Here is a 20,258-nt window from a genome sequence, read left to right on the forward strand (position 1 = left end):
ATAATTGTTTCGAATGTTCTACCTCAGATTTGTGATGTGATCCACTGTTTGGCATCAAGTGTTGACCATAAAGAAGAGTTTAATCCACAATTAACCATCAGGTTTCTTCAACTTTCACTAAGAAGCAAAAATCAGCCTTTAAATTTAAAAGAAATAATGATTTGATACTTATCGTGATAATTATAAATATCGAAAGATATGAAACTTTTTATCATGATAACATTTTTGACTATGTCATCCTGTCCTACTTATGGCACCTTTTAAGACCTTTAATTAGCCATTACTAACTTATCAAAGAGCCTCAGTGATGCCAATATGATAAAACCTTAATCATTAAAAGTATTCAATACTCTGCATATTAACATTTGACCTTAAATATAAATTACAACCAAGTCGTGTTATCATACGCATCTGCCATAATGGATAATTACAAAAATCTCCCACAGTGACACTTCACAGCTGAAGATATCGGTGTGAACAGACAGGCCTGATTTTACTATAGCTCAAGATTTTCTGTCAGGGAGTTGAGGGTCAAAGATCATCTCATTAATGAGCAAAGTTGCGGGGCCTGCTTCTATTCTAAGAGCTATTAGAGTTGCAGGGGTAAATGGACAGACAGTTATGTAATGTCAACACCCATTGCAGCCTAACGGACTTTTTAATGCCCTTCTGTGTCTCAGTTGAAAAAATAAATGGCTCGCGGGCACGTGTTCATGCTTAGAGTACAAAGGGTAGGGCCTGAATATGTAAAATGTATGGTGTAAGAGATTCTAGTAAAGGTGTAAATTATGTAAGAGTGTAGTATTAGATATGATTGCATTGCAGACATGGAAAGCATGAATACATAGACAGACCGGCAGAGTATCTGAGGCTTGTCTACATCTCGACACTCATATTAACAGTCCTGTCCTGTCTTAGCATGGAGGCTGAATAATGCATACGAGCTGAGAGGTTCGGTTTTGCCTGGAGGGCGTTTAGTAGAGGGATCAAAGACAAAAACTGTTATTTGATCTTATTTGATCCCATTAGGTGCTGAAGGATGTTTAACTGTGGTTTAACTTTAATCAAGCAGCTACTTGAAGAATTCGAGGCTGGATGTTTCTCTAGCTCTGGTTGCATATTTGCCTTTTCCCTTTATGTCAAATTTTGATTAAAATTACCTTTACTCTTCAGAATAAAACACACAGCAAGCATCTTGCTAACTGTAAGTATAACCTGTTAAAGCATTTAAAATATCAAGAGAACCAAACTCAAAGTGTCTGAAGCTGCATCAAGTGTCAAGAGCAGTGGAACCAGCCATCACATACACTAGAGAGGAGATGAAAGGCTGCAAAGCTTTATGAAGCATTAGACAGAGATGACACAGAGGGGAAACGTATCGATGTAGGTGGCTAAAAATAGATGTTTTACCCCATGGCTAAGAGCACAGGAATGCTCTCTCATTACTCTTTCTCCTTCAATTGATTTGTCTTGACAGAAACATCCAACTCATGAAAACCCATGACGTGGATTCATATTTAGATGAGCAGTGGAACCTTTGAACCCAAATGTGTGAGTGTTTTAATTGTGGCATTCAGCACGCCAAATTTTTCTATTTCAAATTTTTTTTTAACGGAGAATAGATATTGAGAAGAGCTGCTGTTTCCAGAACACGTGTTTTCCCCCATTCTGTATTATGTATATTCTTTTATTGATATACTCAGATATACTAACCATACAAAAAAGGAACTCTACCAGATGTTAGTTACTTGTTATAGGCTGATGTTATGGCAACCAGCTTTAATTATTATATTAATTATTACTGAATGTTTTGCTCTTTTTAATTTAACTTTACAGACTATATTTTCTTAACAGTGTAATCTTTAGCTTCGGCCCACCATTAGGTGAGCACATAACTGAATTCTAAGATCAGTGATTAGATGTTTCTCATTGAAATGCACCATGGGAGTCGTAGTTATCTCTCTTCTAGTTTTTATGTACACAGACTTGTACCTTAGATTTTGTTTTCTAAATCAAAGAAACAGATATTTTCTAATACATTTTTTTGTACAGATGGAGAGTTTCCTATCTAAAATTGTCTCCATAGGGAAAGTATCCAAGAGAGGACAGGAGATGTCTGGGAAATTGTTCTCCTTAGCTTGGGTGATGGTTGAGTGATTACTCATGGCCATTTTGAATTCAATTACTCCCAAAAATATTTTATGTGCTACCACTGCCATTATATTCTCCATGGACAGTGTGTCAGCCAATATTCAGCTTTCTATACTTTGCTGCTACTGCTACCACAGTTGGGAGGGTCAAATAATGAAATATACCCCAGAGACTTTACTATTACTTCACTCTTGAGGAGGGAACACATGTTTTTGGCTAATCTGACCTTTAAAATCCAAGACCCAGATAAGCTAGTTTTGAGATTTTGCAATATTTGTTACAACACACAATATTTGTTGGACAAATCACCTGTACGACACCAAAAGCTATGTTCAAATACACAAGACAGCATTTCTGTCATAACACAGAGATGTCACTCTTTTATAAGAAAATGAATCCCAGTGAGCATTCTCACACTGCCAGAGATAAAGCGTAAAGCTTTATCTTAAAGACTTTCTCTCCTGTGAGATCATCCCCGTCTGCTTCTGACTGCTTTTGACTCCAACTTGTATTAAGCCCCGTTTCAAAATTAGTCTGAGAATGGTAATTAAGACACTGTGAGCGCCACTGCCATGGGATACACGAGGCTTCACTGTGGCTCCAACAGGTGTGAGCAGCGGTACTATTATCAGTGCCGCCACAGTAGTGGGAAGACGTGGTAATAACAGGTTGGGAATAGAAGGCCACTCCAGCTGCTCTGCTGATTTACATGGTGCGCAGAGGTGGAGGAGTCAGCATGAATCACCCGAGAGACGGAGGGGACACGGCGGAGGATGTGAGCTTGAATCTAAATGCAGCCGTTTATCAGCTCACGCTCATTCCGTCACAGGTAAGGCTCATCCAACAGTGCGGCGATTTATAACCGGAATGTCCAAATGAAACAGGTGGGCCGGGACATACAGGGTAACATTAGCCAGCAGAACACATGGATACAGATGTCAGATCTCTTCCACTGACTACACCGGCATAAACAATTAGTGCATACAGACAAACAAACACAGAAATAAAACACTGCAGACACATTCCCTCACTCACAATGCCCCACAATCTAGAATCATAATATTGAAAACAGACATTATTACACCAAGTTTGTCTCTCTGTGAGGCTTCATTTTTCACTGTAAAGCTAAACGCAATGCAATGAATTCTGATCCATCCTGTGGGAATTAGGGCTGCAACTAACGATTATTTTCATTGCTGATCAATCCATTGATTATTTTCTTGATTAATTGATTAGTTGTTTGGCCTATAAAATGTCTATCAGTATTTCCCAAAGCTCAATATGATATCCTCAAATGTCTTGTTTTGTCCACAACCCAAAGATATTCAGTTTACTGTCATTCTCTTATCAAAGTAGTTGGCAATTAATTTAATAGTTATCGATCAATCGATTAATCATTGCAGCTCTTGTGGGAAACATAATAACACCACATTTCACTGCAAAGCATCCAGTAGTTTTCAAGACATTTTACTTTGGCCAAAGTGGCGACAACCAACCAATCAACCAACAGACATTTGTTATCAATAGAGCCATGCTGCTAGCAAAACTTAAGGGATGAGAGATGAACACACTGAATAATCACTGGAGTTGGAAATAAACATTATATTTACACAAGTCCAATCTATCAAAACACTCCAAAGTCCCAGGCTCGAGTCAAATGATCTCATCAACTGAACAGTTAACTCAGGAGACTTAAGTTGAGTTAATTCAAACATTTTCAAACATTCAGTTTTACTTTAAAACCACATCTTGCACACATTTATTAGCTGTCATGTCCCGACACTACTAACTTCTTCCTGATGTTTTAAAGTGCAAACAAATCTTGAGAAAGCCCAACGTGCCTTTGTCAAATTAAACCGTCACAAACATGTCTGCACTGGAAAAAGTGCTCAGTCAAAGCTACCATTTAGTTTTAGTTTTTTTCTTGACAAGAGTTGCTTGTCCATTCATTGGTCTGATGTTGACTATTTGACAGCTCCATATAAATTGTGGCATAGTGTTGATTTTAACACAAAATCAGCCCCAGAGCTCTTGTGAATATGTCACATCATGAACTCCACAGCATTGCCCTGTCAATGTCGGACGCCTGTGCTAACAGCGGCATGCAGATGCGTGATGTCAGTATTGTATTTGAGTTGCTGTTCCATGAATGAACAGCCTGAGCTCCTACACTCAAGTGGTTAGTCATAGTTTTGTCCTGCGTCCTTACAATGTGTTTGTGGGCACCGCCGCCAGGAAGGTGTTAGGTAACTGCATGGGTTTATATTTATAGTGTTTCCCCACGATATATGACGAAACAAGAACGGCACACACAGTGGAAATGACTCAGGCCCTGTGTATTCTACAGCAGCCTACAGTCCAGTAGATCTGCATTACAACGCAGTCTAGTCTAGCAAAACACTAAAAAGCAGGAGAGTAAATTGTGTGTGAACAATGAAACCTGCATGTCATCTTTAAGCTCCAGGTGCAAAACTAAGTGTATTATGGTCAGTCAAAAACACCCACCAAAGGAAGAGTTTTTATCTGAAGGCCTTAGCTGCATAGACTAAAACCCTGGAGCCATTACATTACAAATTTAAATACAGCTTGTTCATTTTGAATTTTTTTGGTCTGCAATGACTTATTATGGTTGCTGTTTTTCAGGTTTATGTGTTAATATATGTTATTATTTATAAACAACATGTGGTGTTCTGTTAAATTTTTTATAACTGCTGCAAGACGAGTTTCTCTTGAGGACAATAAAGTGAAGTTTTGGTGAATATTTCTAATTAAGCAGCAGCAGCAGATCACAGCACAGACAGCATCTTCACATTAAGGCACTTGATAGCTGAGCCTCCACTTAAGAGGGTCTGGTTAAGTATCACAGTAGTTAAAGATCTTCTGTTACAATTCTCATCTAGACTGTATAATAGACATTCAAGCATAGACAGACACTAAGGCTATGTACTCATGAAGTAACTCTCAAAGGGCTGCAATGAGGTGCTGATAGGATGCATGGTGACATCAAATCTTTATACGGCCAGAGGGATCGGGGCTTGAAAACTTGCAGGATGCTGAGAAGGTGCGGAGATTAATGCCCTGTCGGATAGGCTAAATCTTTTTTATACCTCTGGACGCTACCAAATCCCACCTCAATTTGGAGGAGGTTGGAGATAAGCCCAAACGGCACTGTCTCCAGGGCAGGCTAATTTATCCACAGGCTAAAGTCATCCAGAGAGCTGGAGTACAAGCATTCCTCTAAGCTGGTTTCCCCTCTGGCATTCTGTGTGTGTTTATAATAGGACAACAAATCGAAGTCTGCTTGCCATAAAGAAACCATCTACCAGAAAGGTTAAAAAAAAAAAAAAAAAAAATAAAAACAGCCTCAAGTTTTATTGTTTTTATATTCTTACTTAACCTGTGAACTCACTCCTTATTTAATGATGTGCTGCGCAGAAAAAAAATCACCTCTTGGGTTAAATCATGATTATCACTTGAGTACCCAATTCTCTACGACATTAATAACATAACATGCACTACATTAACTACTTGACTACTTGAGTGATTAATGTGCCAATTTAAGTCTAGCCAGTGGTCGAATTCACACCCTAAAGAAAAACACCAAACTATAAAAATACTTTAGTATACTTACAATACTAAACTTCCCTTGGCTTTATTGTTGTTATTATTGTTCCATTAACATGTAAGCAGCATTTCGACAATGTAGCTGATGGAAGGAGCTAATTAACTAGCTACTGTATATACTATTGGGTAATTTTAATTCAGGGCTGACGCAGATGATCCTGAAAGTAATCCATAGTTTAATCAGAAATTTGAAATATTCTCTGATTTTAGCTTAACTGTTTCATTTCATTGTATACTAAATCTTTTTGGGTTTTGCACTAACATTTGTCACCTTGAATGTGAATGTTTGCTGACATTTTATAGACTAAACAATCCATTCACAGAATAATCTAGACACTACACGGAAATGAAAATATTCATTAGTTGCTTTAAAGTCGGGGGCAATTTATTTCAGAAGCATTTGTATTGATTTTCTCTTTACATCCTGACAGCAATCAATAAATCAAATGCTCTGAATTTTTTTTTTTGTTAAAATTCAGGTATTGCACAGCCAGTCATATCATTTGGTCAGGATGGGAGTGCATTGGAAACCTGAAGGGAAAGTGTGGGATTTCTTTGGTTGGAAACTTTCAAAATCTAGTTTCTCTAATGTTGTCCAACCCAGCTTTAAAAATGGGCTGTATTTTATAATCTCATAATATATCTTTTATGTAAAATAATAATCTGCTACGTATTTACAGTAACAACAACAGTCAACAGTCAGGTAAATATAGTAGTGAAAGAGTATGATATTAAGTGTAAAGTAGCATTAAATACAAATTACCTCAGAATCATAGTCAAATAATACCTCTCTTCATTGGAAGACTTTTATGTCTTAATTTGTAGTTTAGGTCCCAGAAAAACAGACTTATCTGTTTACACTCTACTGTCTTTGTGGACCGACAAGATTGACATAGCTATTTCAAAATAACTACCCACTGCCTGTCTGAGTTTAAGACATAAAAGCTGGGATAATTTGACAAGCTATTGTTGTTACTTTTTTTTTTTTTTTACCAATTTCATCATATCATAAAGCAGATAATTGTCTTTGCTGTCATTCAATGTAAAAGGTTCTTTGCACTAAAACAAATCAGAAATGTTTAAAGCCTGATAAAAATGGAACACACTGAAGCACACAAGAGATTGCTGTATCATGAAGCAGATGGAATGAGTCTGAAAATGTGCTTACCAACAGGCATAATCTAATTTAATTCTCATTAAAGAAAATCGTAAATAATTAATAGGAACCTTGAGCGACTACATCACACAGGCTCATGACAGTCATTATACTGGATACTGTGGCGTTAAATACACACTAAGGCACGCAGACATGTGGGGAATTTAGACATTATGACAGAATCAAGAAGGCCATCACATTTTTATTGTATTGTTTTGTTCCTCAATGGCTACATTTACATGCAGGCAGTCGGCTGGACCAGCTGTTGTTTATTATCTGGGATGTATTCTTACCTGCTATGTATTCATATATTTACATGAACTGTTTTTGTAATTATGTCTCCATTGGGTGAGGATCAACTAATTAAACCACAGATTAAAAAAGAGCTAAAAGAAACCTTAAAGGAGTGTTCCTTCCTCGGTTATTTCTTCTGGAATAAAAAGAATCCACTTTTAGATTGAGAACATGAAAAGCAAAAGCAGCGAGATGTCATATTTCCATGCTTTAGCCACTTGTTGAACAGTACACTGAATAGTAGAATAAACTAGGCCTATTAACTTGCTGTCCATGAACTTTGGCAGGTTATCCGAACAAACGTATCAAACCTTTTTAAGCCTAACAATTCATAAAACACACTTTTTTTTATTGGGAATTGTTGAAGGAATTATTATAAACAATATGAAAGCCGTATAAATTGGGTGTTTTGGCCACTTGGGAGCAGAAAAACAGCCTGAAAAACACAGACTCAAACATAATATCCCTTTATAAAGTTTCTTATAAAGTAGCATTTATTTTCTACTCATCCCATTATTGCATGTTACTAACACAACTTCTCCCCTTTCTGGTAGTCTTGTGCTTTCCCGTCCCTCTCCTCTCTCCTCCTATCACTTCCTGCAGGTGTTTCTGGCTCTGGAGCTGTGGAGTCTGGATCTGTGGCTGCGGGTCACCTGCTGCCCCCGTGTTCCTGCTCGACACCCTCTGCTGCAACAACTATTGTTACTAGTCCTATTGTTATTATAATCATTAACATTACGATTGTTATCATTAACACTACTTTAAATATCTGTACCATTTTTCATTCAGTCTATAGAAACCTCACCTTTACTGTCTGTACCTCTGTGTGTGTATATTGTGTAGGCTGCCTCCCTCCCCTCTCTCTCCTTCCATCCCTCTCTTTTTCTTTCTGTTCCTCTCTCTCTCTCCCTCCCCTTCACCCCCAACCGGTCGAGGCAGATGGCCGCCCACCCTGAGCCATGGTTCTGCTCGAGGTTTCTACCTCTTAAAAGGAAGTTTTTCCTTGCCTCTGTCGCCTATAGTGCTTGCTCTTGGTGGGAACTGTTGGGCTTCTGTAAATAGCATCACAGAGTACGGTCTAGACCTGCTCTTTTATGAAAAGCGCTGTGAGATAACTGTTGTTGTGATTTGGCGCTATATAAATAAAATTGAATTGAATCGAATTGAATTTGGATTATTCTTTTTTTGGCCTCCTGAAGAATGTAAATCCAATTTGATTTCTACTTTAAGCTCTATTTTGCACCAACTGCTGAGAGAAATATCTGGCTCTTTGGCTGCTAGATTTTAACCATTAGCTATTTGCTAAAAATTATCTGTCTGTTGTTTGATGCTGGTAGGTAAAGTACAGCAGTGTTTGTTTTTAATAATTAATTTAGTCCTATGCTGCAAATGCAGTTGGTTCTGTGGAATTTGGGGGCCATAAAACCGAAAGAATGAACTCCAAGAGGCTTGGGTGACAATTCTCAGTGGCATTGTCATTATAAGCAACCCCCTTTCAAAATTATAATTTGATTGTTGGAGCATGCAGTCATGATTTCTGACATAAAAATGTACAAATTTCTAAAATCACAGTATGGGATGTTACAGAAATTGTCAAATAAATAAATGCGGAAATACTATTTTAGCTATTTTTCCATTTGTCTGTTTTTACTGCAGCAAAGAGTGTGTGCGCACTATTGCCACATGGAGGTAACAGTAATACTCATAAACTGTATATACTACAGAGTATACTGCAGCCAAAGTCATGTAAATATACAACATATATGCTGTGTGTTTCAATCCTCAAATGACTTATGGCTAAATGGGAAAACAACAGTGTTGTCTGCTCGAATTGCCAATAGTATCACATCATGACCAAATATAAGAAGTGAACCAGATAAAAAGTTCCTGGTCAGAATTGAAATTGTGACACAGGAACTGTCAGTCATTCAGTGCTTCCATAATCCTCTAGTCTCTGCTGGGTACTAATGAGCAGACAACGCCCCCCTGTTGAGCCTGCAGCTGCTGTTGGTGATGTACACACACGCACACACACACACACGCACACACCCCATTTGATAAATGTGGACATGTTTTAATTCCATGTGCCTCACCATAAAGTACACGCTCTCTATCAGACCAGGGATCCATCACAACAGAGAAATAACAGGTATGAATAATCTGAATCACCACCTAGTAACCGCTTGTTATAAAATGAACTTCGGCTGCATAGTTTTGAGAACATCTTGTTCCCTGGTGCAACATTGGTCGTCGAATGATGCACCGGTATGTGCGTCAAGTCAGGTATTTTTCACATCATCACATCATCATCAGTACAGAGCCCGACACCTTTAAACTGAAGTGACGGGATGTATGTGCGAGTGGGCGTGTTGAGGCAGGACTGGGGTATAAGAACCTGGTCGTATAGACGACCTCTCCCAGTCTCCTTGGTAACCTGGTGGCATACAGCTGTGTCTGGAAGGCTTTAATGGCTTGTCAAACCCATGAGAGAAAAACAGCGGTAAGGCATCGACAGTCCAAACCTGAGTGACAATCAAAAGCCGCAGGGGAGAGAAATGTCCCTGTACCTTGGTCTGATATATGTTTCACTGCAGTTCACAGTTTGTAAAGAGGGTGTTTTCCCTGCTGTGCACTGAAGAAGTCTGTCTGAACACATTTAACGGGATAACTGGCATGCATCGACAAGGACACGAAGTCTGTACTCACTCTATTTTGGCTAACATTTGGATTTTTGGAAAAAGAGTAATTTCAGGATATAAAGACTTTCCAGTTAGTTTCTAATTAAATATAACCACATAACTAGTGTTTAGAACTTTTCTTCCTGAGTTAATTGTTTAATTAATTTGAAATGTCATATTGCATGCATATAACATTTAGTTTATATTATATTAGTTTATTTCCAGAACTGTGTGTATTAAAAGCTGTTTGCTACAAACTGGTGATCTAACGCCACCTAGTGGAAATAATATTTCAATACTGTACACTTTGACATTCATTTGACCTAAAGTAGGATGATATATTCCTACAATGGACAAAAAACCAATTGGAGGCTGATGTAAATGATACTATGTGTAGCAATTCAGATCACTGTAGTGTGGTTTTAAACTTTTCATTTATCAAATGGGATTAAATCCAAATATAAACTGTTTTTTAAAAATATTTCTATGACATTTTTGCATTCATAAAATTTGGGTTTATAATTTATATATCAATATATAATAAGTTTAATTGCTGTTTTATAAACTCAAATGTAGAGAAAACCTAACAAAGAAATTGTGATAGAACTGCTGAGGATGTGAACACACATTTAAATCAAAAGTTCTGATTTTAATGTTTATTAGATAAACAAAATCCTTGAAAGTTGTGTTTACTGGCATTTCTTGTGACCTATCATTTGTTACAGAGTGAATAGAAACATTATCTTGCCTACCAGTGGTAAATCTGTTTCTGCAGACAAGTGTATAAATAGCCTTTCAGACTTTCTAATTTAGTTTATATGTGACTCTGGTCAACATCTGTCAAAATCAGCAAGATTTGTCTTAATCCTTTATTGCAAAAGGATGAGAATTTATCTATTTATTTATTTTTAAATCTGTACATTAAGATTTTTAAAGAACTGGCTCTTGTTGATTGCAGTCAAATACCTTTAAGACATCTAACACCCCTCCATAAAGCTTCTTCCACTCTGCAGACGCTTAGGGTCGTGGGCTTAACCTCTCAGTCAACAGTTGGGTCTTTTTGCTAAAAACACTGCAGGCCTACATTGCTAGTCCTGAACCTCTGAGACTAAAATAGCTCCTAAAAAAGTCAGCTGTGTAACACCTGTTAGATCTTAACACGACTCCACCCACCCCAAAAGTTAACCGTTCTGCTTTGGGAGTCCCTTTTAAAAAAAACAAAAAACATTGACATGTTTTAAGAGTATTTAAGATCATTTCACAATTATGAAAATAATGTCACTTGACTCTAAAAGATCAATTTACTGGAAACAAATGAAATGTTGTCACCTTATTTGAAGACTTTTAAACCCTTGATCACAAATTTCTGAATATCTTAGGGGGAAAAAAGGTTGTGGGCAAGTAAAACAAACCCTTAACAACTGTACAGGTGAAAATACTGTTGGTATGCAAAGATAAAACAACCACAAAACATACTCTAGTGTAGTAGTAAAATGAACACCACCACACATTCAATCAGGTTTAATGAAGGCTTCAACCACAGCTTGTGAACAGATGAACTAGTGAACACCAGCATCACAAAGTTAGAACAGATATTTATACATCATTCAGGATGTTATGGCTTGATTAACTTTATTTACGTCAGTCCCCCCAAATACGTTCCTACTCAAATCCACACACAATCCCTGGGATAGCTTTTATGATACAAGATGGAAGTATGAGCCAAATAGTCAAGAAACAACTTGGCTGTCCAGATGCAAGTGGCCCTTACTTCCATGAGCCAGACTTGCCCTTGGCCCCGCGGGAGGTCTTAGATGCTTTGGAGCCCCTCTGGTGGTCGCTGACTCGGTTCCGGAGCACGTAGATGTCGTACTTCTGCCTCTTGAGCTTTTCAGCCAGCTCAAACTTCTCGGCGTGCAACTGGTGAAGCCACTGCCAGAGGTCCTGCACCTTCTCTGCCAGCTTCTCCTGGTTCAGGTGGTCGATGTTGAGCGGCTTCCGGCGTTCCATCAGGGCCTTCTTCTTCTCCTCTCTTGCTGTCAGCTTCTTCCCCTTCTTCTGGTCCACCTTCTGCAGGTAGCCGCCAAAGGACTTGTTGGTGAATATCTTCTTCTTCTTTGCCTCCTCCTCAGCACGCAGTTTAGCGGCCTCTTCCTCGCGCCTCGCCCTCTCCTCAGCCAGACGGGCTTGGCGTTCACGATCCTGCTCGGTGCGGACTCTCTGTTGTTCCGCTCTGTCAGCTCGACGGCGTTCAATGCGGTTCCGCAGTGCAACCAGCTCTTCCTCCTCTTTCTGGCGAGTGGAGAAATGTGACTCGATCAAGGTCTGGAGGTCGTTGAAATCCTTTTCTAGTCTTTTACGGTGCAGGTCATCAAAATCCACCTTCTCACCATCGGGGAGCTTTGGAGGAGCAATATTTGGCACATAAGTTGTCTTAGGACGCTTCTTGGACTCCCCCTCATGCTCATTCTCTTCTGCATGCTCTTCTTTCTTCTCTGCTTCGTTATCACTCTGCTCCTCTTCCTCTTCTTCAACTTCTTCTTCTTCCTCCTGCTCGTACTCCTCCACAATTTCCTCAGTGTCTGACATGGTGGTACCTCAGAGGCTTTCTAGGGAAGAGAAACACCAAGACCAGCTGGTGTCTTGCAAACAAGTGATGACCAGAGTCTCGGGCGTGCAGCTTGCGAGTTTTTAAGGACTCGCCTTTACCATGTGACTGTTGGCTGAACAAAATCTCCTGAGTGTAGGTCAGCAGCAGGGCAGATTTTGAGACAGATGGAATAGTCTATTTTCTCCTCATCAAGTCTTGTCAGCCCCCCCCCCCACTTATCCCCAATAGACCCCCCTGCTCTCTACCCTGACCCTTCAGAGCTCCTCATTCCTTTGTAAGGACAAGATGAGAGACTATTTCAGATACACAACAGATGCACACACATACTTGTGCTTTCCAGTCCCACAAAGCAACACAAAGTGTCCTCCAGAACAAATAACATCCATACTTTTAAAAGCCTACTGAGTCTCTGGCACTGACAAGAAACAGATATGTGGAAGCAGAAATATGGAGGATAAATAGGGAAGAATGTACCACAGCTCATCCAGTCTATGGATATTTCACAGCATCAGCAATATGGGGAACTCGCTATTCCATCATGATAGTTTTAAAAGCCACAAAGCGGGTGGTGTTTAAGAACTTCCATTAACAAAGCACACTGCAATCTCTTAAGTAAGTCAGAGGCTGTGAGGATTTTAATGACGGGAAGCTGTCATATCTTATGACCTGTAGCAGTAATAAACTAATAACTGTGCTGTTTTAGAGTTAACTTGAACTTCTATCTATCTCATTATTATTATAGCAGTTGGTGTATTTTAAATATTAATATTTGCATACCAACTGTTATTTCTAAAAAGACAAGCAACCCTAAGCACCACAAGAGACCTCTAATAAGAACAACAATTCGTTAGATGAGCTTTACTGCCCCGGCCTTGTCTCTACTTTGGAATGTAATTAAAACATTCTTGCTATGGGAGGCTTTCTACTTTCAGCGCTGAGTGGATTAAAGTGCAATTGCTCCCATGCTGCAACATTTAAATGATGATGTCAAGAATTTATGTTTCCATGTTTCCATTTCCTTGAGTTATCAGTGGAAAAGGACTAACACAGTTTTTAGAAGATGAGATAACTGACAGGGAGAGACAGGTGCTCTGTTGCGTCTGAAAATCCCAATTGCATGCGCCTCTGTAGGATAAAGATGACGTTATTCTGCTGTACGTGTGTGGCAGACAACACATTATCTTAAAATTCAGTATTATGAATCTTCTAGCCCCCTGAGTAAGTGAAGAAAGGCTAAGTGAAGAAAGGCTAATAATGGCCTTAAAGGAAGGACCAAAAATCAAATCCTAATGGCTATGAGAATGCCCCGTGCCTGTGTCACCCAGGGTGGACTAAGCGCCACTAAAACATGCCTGCGCACAACATGAGGACAGCAGGTGTTTCCAATATAATGAAGGCACTTTTGGTTGCTGGTGGCAAGGGACAACTGTGTCTATCAGCAAAGAAAGGCAAGACATGAGGAGGGCTATAAATAGCCACACCCTCTGCTGTTTAACACAATTCAAAATGAAGAAATAGAGTAATACAGTAAAATCCCTGTATGTTTAAACTCAATGTAACTGTTCTGAAATCAGACTGAAAACAAAAAGAATGAAGAAGTTGATGAAGAAGGTGACATCCTCAAAGGACATTTTCATAATTTCATTTAATATAAATAATGACCCAGCATCCAGAATAAAGCAGTTATTTGTCATGTGCAAACCAGTGCTTCTCCCCATACTGAGTCAGTAAGTTAAATCTTTAAACAGGAAATGTCTGTGCAGTTCATGGAATGAAGCAGGCATCCATTGGCAGGCAACCCTGGGTGCACAGTGACCTCTCCTGGTCAAAGTGTTGCAGTACAGTTAAGTGAGTCCAGTCTTCCTCTCCCGTTGGGGTTAAAAGGATTCTTTACAGTAAATATTTACATTTACATTTACTCATTTGGCAGAAGCTTTTATCCAAGCGACTTACATTTGAGTAACATTTAAATAAGTAATAATTTAAATATTTTATCTCACCATTCCTGCCTGATTGGACATTAGTTGTCCATGCTGATTAAGGCAACAGATTTATAGACTGGCATGCCAAATTTAGTTTGCATCTGTTTTGTTATAGACACTGTCACAAAAATATTTCAAGTCTTATAACCTTACACGACTGACTTCTCATTTACAAGTGAATGGTTATATCCTGAGGGTCTTTGTTGTATATTTGGTTTGATAAAGGGCCCATCACTACTTCAAATGCTTTACTGATACAGTATATTTAAATATGCATAAACTAAAAATACAGATAAAAAGGACTATATGTTACTTACCCATCACAACGCATGCAACCTAACATTTGAGTACAGAAGCCAGGAGTGAATTTGCAGCAATGTCCTTAACATCTTTTTCCAGAGTTATCTGTGTGCTCCCAAAAGAAAACCATTAATTTAGACAGCTGGATTACTTCATTGTTATTGTTTTGACTATAACCCTTGTGTTGGCTTTCTTTGATCGATGTTTGAGGTTCCACAGACTGTTGTATGATCAACCAATATGCAGAAAAGTACGGAAGTGGTAACCCTTTCCTTTTGCACAAACTGAGCTTGCACATTTGGTGAAGGTAACAAAATACAGAAAATAAAAAAATATTTTATGTTCTATATATTACATGGGCTATAAGTTGCCTGTTAATTAGGTACATCTAGTAACAACTAATGCAGTCTAATGCAAAAGTCCTGCAATAACCCCTGCCTGCGTGAAGGTTATACTGTTGTAGAGAGGTGTTGATTCAACTTTATGGAGGCTGTGGTGCTGCTGAGCTGTATTGCAGCATACAAAGTTGCTGTTTCTTTTATTTACCCTAGCCTTATTGATATCCTGTAAATGTAGTGGACAAAATAATAGAAACAACTGTCAGTCCAATACAATTCAACAGCACCAAGAACCACAGCCCCCAAAATGACCGTAAAGTTGAATCAACACCTCTCTACAACAGTTCTAGCAAAAACTGAATATGAAGGAAGGATGTACTGCATGACTGTTGTCTTAGTTAGCATTAGTTTTGTTGAAGAGGTTGAAGAGGGCCCAGGGTAACACTATCCTGGACCCCAAACAAAACATTATGCTAGACCTAACGTTAAGCTAACACAAGTCAAGCTAACTCTTTATTAGTTGTTATCTTAGCTGCAGTGTGTTTATATGTTACTAACTTATATATTATTTAGTTATAGCTGGCCAGCTAATTATTGTAAGGTTATCATTCATGTCATCTTAGCCTCAGTGTTACCAATGTAAACCAGCATTTTACAATAAGTATTCTATAAGTAAGTTAGTCAAATTGAAAATCCTTACATGCTATCTTGTGTTAGCTTACAAGTTTAGCTTCAACACACAGCAGAAAGAGGATGGAAACGGACAGAAACACATATGTCGCGAGTAACTTCAGACATTTACCTTCAAAATTCACGAAATCGGAGGTAAATGGTCCGGTGGGCGGGACTGGATATCAAACACCGCCTTCCAGTGACAGCAGGTGGTCACATGCATCCTTGACACCGCCCAGCTAACACCTCCCATGTTATGAAAGAAGCAGAGCGGTGATAAGAGCAGACGTGTCCTCCAGCTGCAAGGCTCTGAAACTGGTAAAATAATCTGTTTAACTAACTAATGTTTTATAAAGCATGGTTTATGCTGTGTCTTAGGTTGTATGTAGCTGCGCACAGTGGTCTGATTCTTAAGTAGCCTTTGCTTTACAAAACATAGCCTACATAACATGTCATGTAACCAGACGGGGGGAGCGGTTTGTTTGAGCCTGTGGGGAAGGTGAGCTAACCCTTGTTTCTGGCAACCATAGACAAAATTGGTTATATGAATACACATTTTTGAAGAGTTAATCTTTTTACTCACCCTGTGGTGGAGAGAGGTCCATGGAATAAGTGATAAGCACATTTAAGATCAAAAAACTGTTTTTTGAGTTCAAAGTGATTTTTTTTTTTATGTCCTGATTCTTGCTTCTGAACAATTACAGAGAGGTTTGAAAAAATCTTACACATGTGTCTGTGCTTTAGGAAGTTACAATATAAGGCTATACTGTTAGCATGTCATTACCCTTAAACTGCTAGATGACACAATTTCGTTACAATGGCAGGGATGACAGCTATTTTACTGTGATTTTACATTGCATTTTTAATCATCAGCGAAATCATGTGACATTGTGCATTTTAGTCCAGAAACCATCATGTCATGCTTCTATAAATAGAAGACAGACAGGCTTCAACTCTTGTGGATTTGGACAGAGTAGTGGGAGAGGTACAAAAATGGTCCAGTCATCAGGTGGCATGGGACATGACGTTTAACAGGATGGCTTTAAAGCGATACATTGATATGAAACTAGGAGACATAGCTGCAATGTTTCACTACTAAATGCAATTAAATGTTGGGAACTGGCATTTGAGTTTGCATGATAAAATGCCATTGATGTCACCGACCCTGATGTAGCCAAGAGTCCACTTTTTTGGAAAGCCATATTTTGAAAACAGTTTATTTTAGATCTAAATTGATTATTACCAAGGATGCACCACATCCTAAAACATATGTACATATTTGAATTGGAGACATTACTGTCATGTCCTCGCTTTAAAGTCACATCAAGTAAAAACTTTCTCAACTCACCCCGCTCTCCCCTAAGCATGTAAAATCACGTGCAAGCCAGCAGTCAGTTTGTTGCAGCCTCTGAAAACTGAGGACAACCTTTATTCATACTTTTTGATTCACATGCATGCATTGGTGGTATGTAACTAAGTACATACTCAAGTACTGTACTTTAGTACAAATTTGAGGCACTTATACTTATGCTGAGTATTTCTTTTTTATGCAACTTACATCTACCTCACTACACAGGCAAATATTGTACTCTGACAGCTTTAGTTACTAGTTAATTTTCAGATTGCAATTGTATATTCTTAGTTTGTATACTCTTAGTTAGTGATAGCTAATTGGATGGCCCATTAATCGGCGATAATTGGCATCAGCCAATAACTGCACTGGAGAGGCCATTGTATCATCCTAAATGACAGCAGCGCTAATCTAAAACCATTACTGGCAAGTGTTAAATATTATACTGTATAGAATAATGCAGTTGAATTATGTGACTTCTGACAAACTGTCGTCCACTCTTCCTCAACACCAGTCATGTTCTGAAATCTACAATATAAGCCAATGTATTTTCTAATTATCTATTACATTAATTAATTCAAACTTACTGGCTAAGATGACCATGTATTATATGCGATTGTACTCAAATTGTACAAATATCGGCATTGGCCATTAAAAAAAATCATATCGCTTGAACACTACTTACTGTTAAGTGAAAACAATATACAGTTGCAGGAAAAAGTATGTGAACCCTTTGGAATTAACTAGATTTCTGCACAAATTGGTCATAAAATGTGATCTGATCTTCAGCTAAGTCACAACAATAAACAAACAAACACAGTCTGCTTAAGCTAATACCACACAAACAATGTTTTGATGTTTTTATTGAACATACCATATAAATATTCAAAGTGCAGGGTGGAAAAAATATGTTAACCTCTAGGCTAATGACTTCTCCAAAAGATGATAGGAGTCAGTCAACCTGGAATCCAATCAATGATGCGAGATTGGAGGTGTTGGTTAGAGCTGCCCTGGCCTCTAAAGAACACACTGCTGTAATGAGTCCTGATGTAATTTTTAACCCAGTTTTAAAAATGAAATATTTGGTCGCATTGTTTAACTATATATATATCTAAGATCAATCAGTGACACTTGTGCCAAGAGTGCCACCTTCCAAGTTCACTGTATTTATACATGTTGTTGGTTCTCTTTGCAAATCCACTTCAGTTGTCAACAATGCTTCGTGTCACCGCTGCCTCCCTGTGTACCTACTGCCGGAGGATGAGCCTCCACCTCCCTTCCTCTGCTGCCACAGTGACTTCTCGCAACAAAAGACCGGAGAACCAGCACACAGTGGACTCCCTCTATGAACTATCGGTGGACATCCGAAAGGTACGCAAGTTCAAAGGCTGGGTTCTGTCTGAGAGCTCTGCGTATGTGTCTGAAACTGCTGACCTGTTGAGGGACATGGGTGCAGACACATCTGTAATCACCCGCATCCTGGAAACTCACCCTGAAGCTGTCCTGTGTCGGCCGGAGGACGTGGCCGCCCAGCGGGACCTTTGGGTGTCTGTGTGCCCCAACAAGCGTGAATTGATGAGCATCATTGAGAAGTTCCCGGCTTCTTTCTTTACATTAACTCATTATAGCAATCAGCGGGCCAACATCCTGTACCTCCGGAGTCTTCGCCTCAGCAAGAGGATCATCGGGAAGCTGATGGCCAGCGCCCCGCAAAGCTTCAGCCGACCTGTGGAGAAGAACCAGGAGGTCATCCATACTCTGAGGGAGACCTATCTGGACCTGGGCGGAGATGAGGGCAACCTGCGCATCTGGCTGCAGAAGCTCCTCAGCCAGAACCCGCACATCCTGCTGCGGCCAGCTGAAGCCTGGAGGGACAGTCTGGGCTTCCTGAGGGAGCAGGGCTTCACCACAGAGGAGCTCCTCAGCCTGGTCTCAAGCCTCAAAGCCTCCATTGCAGAGCTGCAGCCAGAGGCCATGAAGCAGGCCCTGTCCTACATCGAAGGGGCTCTCGTCTGCTCCAAGGACGAACTCAAGCAAATAGTGATCCGCTGCCCGGCCATTTTGTACTACTCTTTGCCCATCCTGGCTGGGCGGTTCCAAGGATTGATGGATGTTGGCGTAAGCATGGAGCAGGTGAAGGAATCTCCAAATGTCCTGGAGCTCACCACGCAAATCGTGCTTTATCGCATCCAGAAGCTGGCCTCCTATGGGTATGATGTGCCCTCTGGCAGCCTGGAAGTTATTGTGGGAACTAAGAAGGACTTTGAAATGAGTTATGGCAAGCTGCACCTCAGGCAGCAACGTCCGCTCTTCAACCCTGTAGCTCCCCTCAGATCTGCTGAGGACTGAATGTCAGAATTTGTTGATATCAATTTCAATTCAATTTTATTTATATAGCGCCAAATCACAACAACAGTTATCTCATAGCGCTTTAGAGCAGGTCTAGACCGTTCTCTGTAATATTATTTACAGAAACCCAACAATTCCCACCAAGAGAAAGCAGTGGGCGACAGAGGCAAGGAAAAACTTCCTTTAAGAGGCAGAAACCTCAAGCAGAACCATGGCTCAGGGTGGGCGGCCAGCTGCCATGACCGGTTGGGGGGATAGGGTGAGAGAGAGAAATGCTGCTGATATGGGATGGTGTATGGGAAAAGGTTTGATGCATGTTGTTTGATGCTGATTTTGAAAGGGGGTTCACAAATTCACCTTTGTGCAAGCTGCATGAAGAAGGGATGAAGTTTCAAATACCAAACGTCCAGCGATACAGTACTGCTAAGAACAACTTTATTATGAAACTAAAATGTTTCGACCTGTGGCCTTCATCTCGGTCTTTTGACTTGAGGCCTCCTGTGAAAATAAGACACTGACTGTTTTGAAATCTTAAGTACTAAATTTAAATGACAAATATATCAAGGGATAAACTGACAAATATTGAAGTAGTGATGCATGGGAATTAACAAAATGATTATGGTAACTTAACATGTCAGATGAGGAATAAATGACTGATCTAAATTTGTACGGTATTTGATGTTTCTAAAGTGCCATAAAGCTTCTTTTCTTCACAGTGACTGTCTTGATGTGTAGTGGGATTCATACTATAT

General features: G+C 39.5%; 2 protein-coding genes across 2 annotated transcripts; one reads left to right on the top strand and one right to left on the bottom strand.

Moving 5' to 3' along the window:
• Positions 1-11,410: 11,410 nt before the first annotated feature.
• On the bottom strand, positions 11,411-14,915 carry tnnt2c (troponin T2c, cardiac). Its single transcript, XM_038738441.1, has 2 exons — positions 14,814-14,915; positions 11,411-12,512 (listed from the first exon to the last, which is right to left on the bottom strand). The coding sequence occupies exon 2, from the start codon at positions 12,490-12,492 to the stop codon at positions 11,671-11,673; it is 822 nt and encodes a 273-aa protein (XP_038594369.1). The 5' UTR covers positions 12,493-12,512; positions 14,814-14,915; the 3' UTR covers positions 11,411-11,670.
• Positions 14,916-16,010: 1,095 nt separating this feature from the next.
• On the top strand, positions 16,011-20,225 carry LOC119917971 (transcription termination factor 2, mitochondrial-like). Its single transcript, XM_038738443.1, has 2 exons — positions 16,011-16,124; positions 18,364-20,225. The coding sequence occupies exon 2, from the start codon at positions 18,373-18,375 to the stop codon at positions 19,504-19,506; it is 1,134 nt and encodes a 377-aa protein (XP_038594371.1). The 5' UTR covers positions 16,011-16,124; positions 18,364-18,372; the 3' UTR covers positions 19,507-20,225.
• The last annotated feature ends 33 nt before the right edge of the window (positions 20,226-20,258 follow it).

This window comes from Micropterus salmoides, unplaced genomic scaffold, assembly GCF_014851395.1.
Source record: "Micropterus salmoides isolate LMB-PRFRI ecotype aquatic unplaced genomic scaffold, ASM1485139v1 Ms_hic_scaffold_23, whole genome shotgun sequence".
Lineage (NCBI taxonomy): Eukaryota > Metazoa > Chordata > Actinopteri > Centrarchiformes > Centrarchidae > Micropterus > Micropterus salmoides.

Coding starts and splice junctions, on each gene's coding strand:
- tnnt2c (XM_038738441.1), bottom strand. CDS start 12,492: ATGTCAGACACTGAGGAAATTGTGGAGGAGTACGAGCAGGAGGAAGAA.
- LOC119917971 (XM_038738443.1), top strand. CDS start 18,373: ATGCTTCGTGTCACCGCTGCCTCCCTGTGTACCTACTGCCGGAGGATG.